Genomic DNA, 8,155 nt, shown 5'->3' on the forward strand with positions numbered 1-8,155 from the left:
CAGAGGATGAGAGGCACTGTGAGTGTCTATCATTCCAAGAAGGGTTACATTGATAGATACTGGTTTAACAACATTGGATACTGAATTGGAATCATCCATCTCTAATGTGATGAATGTGATGCAGTGTTGTCCACTCCACATTCAGTCCTTCATTTATTAATACTACAGCGGATGCCTGTGGGAAGCGCTTCACTCTGAGGTGAGTGGCATTTTGTCCAGGTTTTTTTGCAGTTATACATGAACATGCTGCAGTGCTGAATGACCAAATCTGCTCAGAATGTTCTTTTAGGCTTTTGGTTTTTCCCCAATACTTCAATACCAGTATCAGCCCTAAAAACTCTACACAATGGTCAAAACTCTCGATGTGCAGTAAACGTGTGCTGAGGCAAAGAGGGCACCAACCATAAAACAGTCCTCTCGTTGTCTACGGTAATGTGCTGATGCAAAGAGGGCACCAACTGTAAAACAGTCCTCTCGTTGTCTACGGTAGCTCTGGCTGTTATCATGACCAGTCTGTGATAAAAGGACATCTGACAGGTTTAGCATGAACAAACCTACCAAATGAGAAATGATGGGCATAAATATCAGTTTGTGACACCGATGAGAAAAGAAGAGTGGGTCTGCAATGAACACACCCTTATCCATATTTGACCGTATCAGACGTTTGCAAACTTGAGCTGCGTGCTCATGTGAGGAGGGGGTGACCACTGAGGTAAATAGACACAACTATCCCACAGTCCCAGTTCCTTACAAAGATCTCTCCTGGTTTTATATTTCTGTGAGTTCTGGCAGTCAGGGTCTTACAGAGTCATCAGCTTCAGTCTCAAATGACCGCTGTGGGTACGTACAGTTTTAATTCAGCTGTGAACTGTTTGGCATCAGACAAAGTTTCAGTTGCAGACAAAGGCAGAGCTTCATATCACTGCAAGCGGTTATCATCAGAGGCTGCGTCCTCTCCCTGATGAACCTCTCTGACAGCCAAGATGCGTGTGAGCATGCTCTGTAGGGTGGAGCTCTCTAACGGCTCACAAGTATACCAGTGGGAACTAGTGGAGTCAGAAACATGAAATTAAAAAGAACAGTGGAAAACCATCATTTTCACAAGCAGACAGATTTAGTTATCTTCTGACAGAGCCCCCTGTTTATTTAAGGTAAGCTAAGATGACCAGCTGCTGATGCTGGTCTCAGACTTAACAGATAATATTAATCTCACCAAATAATGCAAATAAGTGTATTTTCCAAAATGTTGAACACAGCAGCTTTAACCCATCTTACCTAGAGCCAAGCTAAGCCATTAAAACCTGGAAATGGTTGTGTTTCTTTACAGTTAGAGGACTGACTCTGACCTGTGTGTGTTGACGTTCCATTCAGGCTGGAGGTAAAACACGTCAGTTCTCTTCTTCACTGACTCTGGGCTGTTGGAGAGCCAGAAAACAGAGATGATGTTTGTTCAGCTGCCTTTGTTGTTGTTGTTGTCATTGTAATGTTTGTTGGGGTGTGTGTGTGTGTGTGTGTGTGCGCGTGTTCTCTCACCATCTAGAGAGGTAGAACTCGTAGAGCCTGACAGGACAGCGTAGAGGGTTTGTGACATTTTCTAGCATCTCTAGGTCTCCACCGTTCTCTGCTCGTCGTCTTTTACTTCGCTCTGGGAAAAGTGCATAGCAGATCTCAGTCAGTCAGTCTGGCCAAACACAGCCAGGGAAGAAATCTATAAATCAGATTTTTATATTCTGATTCTGATTTTATGTTCAGAAATAGTGTGGAGCAGATACAGTATAGAAAAAAACTGAAAGCTGAGTATCAGTCTTCAATTTTTTAAATAATATTGCTGCATTCAAGTTACTGATACACGATATTCTGTATTAAACAGGGTCACTTTGAAAATGGTTTAAGCTACTACTTAAACCCACTGCTGCACAGATAATGTTACTTTATTATCACTACTTAAATTTTAAATAACATCCATGCTGTATGACACCCACCTGTCTCTTCCCGGCTGTGTGTGGCTGTGCTGTTTCTCTGGTGATGGAGGTACTGGACTTTGCCAGCTCGGCTGCAGGATTTGGAGCGTCGAGTGAAGTTAGCAAAGGAGAGCCTTTTGTGCTGTGCCAGCGTGGTGAAGCAGAAATTCTTGGTGCAAAAGAAGAGCAGCGTGTTGAGCAACACGATGGGTGAGTAGGCGCCCAACTGCTTACACTCCCACAAGAAGGACTCCTCAACACGGGAAGTAACAAGGCCACCTGGAGAAGGAAAAGGGAAGCAGGAGAATAAAGATCTGGCCGTTTAGCTGGTAAATGTATTGGCTAGTTGCTAACCTTGCCCTGTCTGCTATTTGGTGTTATCAGCTTTTTTTTCCACGGAAAATTGATGAGACTGGTGAGAGTGAACTGAAACTGCAAGTTGTGAGCCATAAAACAAAACAATGAGCAGAAAGGTACCGAAAGGCTCTGCAGAACGGAGAGAAACTGCAGAGTTGGACCATATTTCTCTGTGGGTTCATCATTATAACACGTAGTTCTTTGACCCAGTGTTAATATAAAGGTGTTAATTAGTGCAGCTTTAAAGTCTGAATCCAGTGTGAGAATAGTAGGCTCCACCATACCAATGAAAACATCTTTAGAGAGAGATAATTACTTAAACTAACTGGCTATTGCAGAAAAAAGCTTTTCTTGAAAATCTCAAGGATTCTAACTTTATTTTGAAGATCGTACCACTTGGTAGTTGTTTAGGTTTCCACTGTCGCAGCATCCCAGTGATCTCGTTGACAAACTGACTGTACAGTGCATCAGTAAAGATGTTCTCTATGCGGCCCTTCATGAACAGAAACTGTCCAAACAGAGGTACACATAAAAAATGAGCCAGTGAGTGGATAAAAAAAAACAAGAAACACACTAAAACAGCAAAGTGTGTGTGTGGACCTGTTGTATCCCCAGGCAGAGGTAGAAGATGCTGTCTGGGCTGTAGGTGTCTCCGTTTGGCCGTCTCACTTCTCTGACGAAGCGAGACAGAGCAAAGCTCAGCTCGGCTGAGTCACACTGAAGGATGTCCTCTTTAATGTCCACTGTAGGTGCAGAGAGTGTAAAATACAAGTAGTATAGAATCAAACAGATTACAACAGAGTCTAATAATGCAAAGGAGGAAGTGGCAAAAAAGTCACAAAAATAAAATGTGTCAACCAAAATTGGGCACAGATGCAGGACAATAACAACAACTAGGAATAAAAAAGAGAAAAGCACATAGTGTATGAAAATACTTGAAGAATAAATGAATTACGACGACCATGTTGGTCAAAAACGTAGCATTGTCTCATGATTTTATTCTTCAAGTGTGGGGACAATTTTTCTCCACCATAAAATGAAGTGAGAAGAGTAAAGAGGACTCAGGCTCACATTCTTGTGGTTTTTCGTTGCGCTGCTGGACCCAGCTCCTCCAGGCTTTAACCCCATACAGGTGGTTCAGTTTGGAGGGAGCTGGAGCCACCACTGCAGTGCGGTCCAGTGAACCAGTCTGCCTACGTCCCTAGATGAGCAGAAATGCAGTGAATACTAGGTAGAGAATGGTTGGAATGACTCAAAAGCTGACTATGAGCAGAAATATTTATACTGGGTATATTTATCAACTTTTAATTATATAAACACAAGGAAATATCTTGAAAGTTTCAAGACGGTCCTAACATGTGAGCACAGGTAGGTTGTCTTTGCTAAAGAGGTTTCTGGAACAGTAACTCCCACACACAGCACCCACCAGGAAAACGTACCAACAAACTAATGTCAGGGCACTAAAAGAGTTTAAATCAAATGCTGCTAAAATTAACATGAGTTTACCCAAAGACTTGTGATCTATCAAGGATGTCATACCCGTTTCCGGCTGGAGAAACCCTCTCTGGGTCTTTTAACACCTCGCCGGGGAGCACACAACTTCTGACACGTCGATTCTGTAGAAACACACAGCAAAAGACCTGTGGTGAGAGATGGTGTGTTTTCCATCTCAAATCTGTGTTTATCCTTCTAAAAGCTAAGAACATTTTTGGGTGGTGTCAATCTAAAAATGACTCTCATTCAACAGATTTGGTGTTACTTATCACGTTGACAGTCATCCCATGAACAGTTAATCCAGGACAGAGCAATCACCCCAGTGCAATAAACTGCAAATATAACCATTGTATATATCAGTCTGTAAGCACTTCTACCACAATGCACATATTTGTATATACATTTCTAAATAGTTTCTTTTTTCCCTGCTCTCTTTCTTATTTGATTGCACCTACTTCCTATATATTTTATTTTTCTTGTTGCCTTACATAAGCACATTGAGAGCCTCTGTACCAGAGCGAAACTCCTTGTGTGTTTGAACATACTTGGCCAATAAAGCTGATTGAGATTCTGAGGATACTGTATAACATCTCACCAGCTGGGAAATCAGTCTCCAAGTCCATCACTGGAGAGGAGGGAGGTTGATGCTCAGCACTAGCGGCAGGCAGGTCGCTTGTCGCGTTCCCCTCTGGCTGGGTATTAAGCTGGGGATGATCTGTGCTCTGCTCTGTACTTCCAGTAAAAGGCAGGTCGGCTTGTACGGCTTTTTGAGTCACTTCGTCTTCACAGATTATGGGAATGACCACCTCTGGCTTCATGTCTCCACTGAAAGAACTGTCCTGGTCTGTAGCAGACACTCAGACACACACACAAAGCCACAGTTGAGATGAAATGTTTGTCATTATGTTCTCACCAGGTTTCCTCTGGCTTTGGTTAATGCAGCAAGGTATCAAAGGTTTACAGAATATCGGAGCAAAAGTTTTTCTAAGTCCTCACCAGCTTGGGAAACAGAGGGATGTTTCAGGTTTTCTTCCTTCGCAGTGAAAGGCTCTGATTGGATCGCTGCATCTTTCATGTCCTTGATCTGTGGTGGTACTACCATGGGTATGGGAACCTAGAAAAAATCGGAGAAAAAGAGTCTCATCTACTGCTGTACACTCGCAGTACAAGACTTTTAATCAATCCAGCTTCAGCAAAATATGAATGTAACGCAATGGGACGTACAGGTATTGGCATAGCCATTGGAACAGGTGTGTGCTGGGAGTACATGTTCATAGGCACTGGAATGAAGACTGGTACTGGGACTGGTACCATTACCATCTTCACATTCTCTTCTCTTGGTGAGGAGGTATCTGAAGGCAGAGACAGAGATGGAAAGAGGGAGAAAGAAATGTGAGGAAGAGAGATTAAAAAGAAGAAGAAGAAACAACAAAAGAGAGAGATGGGAAAAATATCAATTCATAGGAAATAAATAGAACAAAAAACACACAAAAAAATTACATGACAAATAGTTTTCCCCCTAAAATACAGAAATGGTAGCAGGTAACCCAAGAGTTGGAGTACCTGCAGCCTCTAGGGCATACTTGAATGAAACTGCAATGTAATTATTTTTCTAAAATAATTTAAAATACATTCATAAATTCAATCTTGTTTATTTTAACATGTATTGTATATTTTTTGTGAAAGTTGTGACACACATCAAAAATGGCCATAAAATTAGGATAAGCTGTGCATCATACAAGTCAGTGTTTTTACCATAGACTCCTGAGCTCTCCTCTAAAATCTTCTAATGAATCAAGGTAGGTATTATTTATTGAAGTTAAAGTATTATACATGGCACCTTTAAGGAAATAAGCAGCAACACCATCAACACGTAACCTGAATTCTGATATTTGCAGCATGTTGTACCAGTTTTTTGTATGTATACTAACAACTGTATATAAAAGAATGCATATATGCCTGACTTGTCATCACAAGTCAATATCTATTTTATGACACTTCTCAGTGATTTTTGAAATGACACCAGTAACAAACTGATTTTCTCATCTGCTGCCGACTTTCTAAACTTCCTTTCACATCCACCAGTGAGTTAACAATGCTTCAGAGACAGGGATAAGTCTGGTTACATGTACAGCACATGCACATGCATCAGGGATACAGATTTAATCCATCAATACATGTGCAATGCCAAGAATGGCCAGCAGATGGCACCACTCTTGACTGTAGCGAATGTTACAGTGAACCTTTTTGAAAACAATGGCTTCATAGGACTTCAGAAAAACGTTTCCCCCATCACAAGTCCCAGCTTTCTACCTAATCATGTAAGATTTTCTTTCAAGAAAAAAAAATGCACCACTTGTTTAAAATACACTTGGCAATTTTAAAACTCAATTCCCATGAAAGAGATGTTTAAATCATAAAAAGACAGCAGCAGCCTTCCATAATGTAGAGAAGTCGATAGAGAACATTTTATATTATTTTAACTGGTGAGGACTGACATGGCTTAAGCTTCATGCTTCAGGTTAGCAGCTTTGCATCTGTAATCTTTAAGCCCTTGTTTTCTACTTTTAAACAATAGTGAGTTATACAGCTGATATTCATGACTAGTTTTTATTCTACACTCATTTACATGGCATTACAGTGTCATCAGACTGATGGTCATTTGTATATGAAATATGGCAGATAAAATGTGAGAAAGAAACTGTCCCATTCATGGTATTTTCCTCAGATTTATTGACATTTTTTGCATTTACCAAAACAAAAATCTGTACGGGGGGGCAGGGGGTAATAAAACATAGGTTTATAACCTGACTCATGTCAGTTTAATCGTGTGAAAACAAGGAAAGAAATTAAACATGGCCTTACATAACATAAGTAACAAAAAACAAAATAAAGAGGAAACAGTAATGCAAGGCTGGAATCAACTCAAATGTCAACCAAGCCAGAGCTGACTTACTATGACATCAGATGAATTTAAGTCTAAGTCTCAGTTCCCAGACTGCATCAGTAGCGAGCTACAACAGGGAATTTAACCTTCAACTTTCAAGCATCACACATTCATTTTAAACTTGAAAATGTAGTGTAACAGTACAAATAAGTTAAGTGAACAACTAAATGAATGCTGCTTTCTTCACTCAGACACTTACAAAAATTCAAGTGATTCCAGATTTTAAGCTCATTTATACCACTATAAGAGTGACTGGCCAGAAGGTTCTGAACCTGACCTATTGGTTTATCAGAACCTACACTAATAATAACACTGCGTCCCAAATAAAAAGTCTTTTTACAAGATGGTGATCTGTAAGATATCATCTTTGTGGTTTGCTCCTAGCAAACTAACACTTAAGTATTTTCACATGAATCCATGTCAGTCAGATACAATCAAAGTCAACTAAGGTTAAAAATAATGAACCATTTCCATAAACATGATGATTTATCTACCATTGCCTTTTTTACTATACAACCAGGCCCCAGGTTGTATGTCATGTTGTTCCAGAGTGAAATACACAGGACCTTAAGTAATATCACATGACTGGACATGGGGGTTTGGAAACTGTAACACTGTGTAATTATAGTTAATTTCCTAAGGCAATTTACACAACATAAACCAATCACTGGAACATTGGGGTCATGTGTTATCAGACACTTGACAACTGTATTGTGACTGTAATCAGCTTTAATGACATTTCTTTAATGAGGTAAACTATTTCATTACAGTACTGTCTGTATGTCAGTGAAATACTTGTATTTCAGCCTTGTCTGAACTGTCCAACCACTGGTTTATCCATCGCTTACAAAGCACATAGAATATCCCCACACAAAATAAATGGAGAAAAAAAAAACACCATCACCCCCTTAATTGCATAATTTCACAGCACTACCAGTTTGCAAATACACATTCATATAAGTACTGAAAAATAATGCATTTGCTGTCAATACGGTTTTGGGTTATATATAAACAAACAAAAAAAGTCATGGAAGTAGTGCAGGTATGAACAACCAGTTAACCCTGTAGTTTTATCTTGCCCAGGGTTAGGGTAGAAGACAACTTCTCCTGGCAGCACATCAGAAGGCTGTGGAAAGAAAAACGTGGGTGACACACTCGACCCTCTTAAGTCAGATGAACTCACTTGTAGAAAGCACAGTTTTAACAGATACTTGTTATTCTGACTGCAGTGACTTTAACATTGTTGCAGTCATCACAGTTCACACACTCAGAACACAAACATGAAAAAGGAGAGTTTTAATACTGGATACAGCTGTGGTACAAACAATAACTTCACTACTATAGGGATTTGCTGAACTTCTAAAGGATAACTGAGCTTGTTGTGTTATTCAGAAGG

The 8,155-nt window shown here is 40.1% G+C and overlaps 1 protein-coding gene across 4 annotated transcripts in view; it reads right to left on the reverse strand.

Moving 5' to 3' along the window:
- Nucleotides 1–438: 438 nt before the first annotated feature.
- LOC109972806 (zinc finger MYM-type protein 4) overlaps nucleotides 439–8,155 on the reverse strand; it is a 26,002-nt gene continuing 18,285 nt past the window's right edge. For all 4 annotated transcript variants that reach the window (XM_020621960.1, XM_020621961.1, XM_020621959.1 and 1 more), the window contains exons 19-29: nucleotides 5,037–5,164; nucleotides 4,809–4,926; nucleotides 4,408–4,656; nucleotides 3,858–3,934; nucleotides 3,390–3,519; nucleotides 2,919–3,061; nucleotides 2,712–2,826; nucleotides 1,983–2,240; nucleotides 1,534–1,645; nucleotides 1,347–1,415; nucleotides 439–1,046 (exon numbers count right to left, since the gene is read on the reverse strand). In XM_020621960.1, the coding sequence (XP_020477616.1) occupies nucleotides 920–1,046; nucleotides 1,347–1,415; nucleotides 1,534–1,645; nucleotides 1,983–2,240; nucleotides 2,712–2,826; nucleotides 2,919–3,061; nucleotides 3,390–3,519; nucleotides 3,858–3,934; nucleotides 4,408–4,656; nucleotides 4,809–4,926; nucleotides 5,037–5,164 (1,526 nt within the window). In that variant the 3' untranslated portion in view covers nucleotides 439–919. The remainder of the gene's footprint in view (nucleotides 1,047–1,346; nucleotides 1,416–1,533; nucleotides 1,646–1,982; nucleotides 2,241–2,711; nucleotides 2,827–2,918; nucleotides 3,062–3,389; nucleotides 3,520–3,857; nucleotides 3,935–4,407; nucleotides 4,657–4,808; nucleotides 4,927–5,036; nucleotides 5,165–8,155) is intronic.

Source organism: Monopterus albus, unplaced genomic scaffold (genome assembly GCF_001952655.1).
Source record: "Monopterus albus unplaced genomic scaffold, M_albus_1.0 scaffold270.1, whole genome shotgun sequence".
Taxonomy (NCBI): domain Eukaryota; kingdom Metazoa; phylum Chordata; class Actinopteri; order Synbranchiformes; family Synbranchidae; genus Monopterus; species Monopterus albus.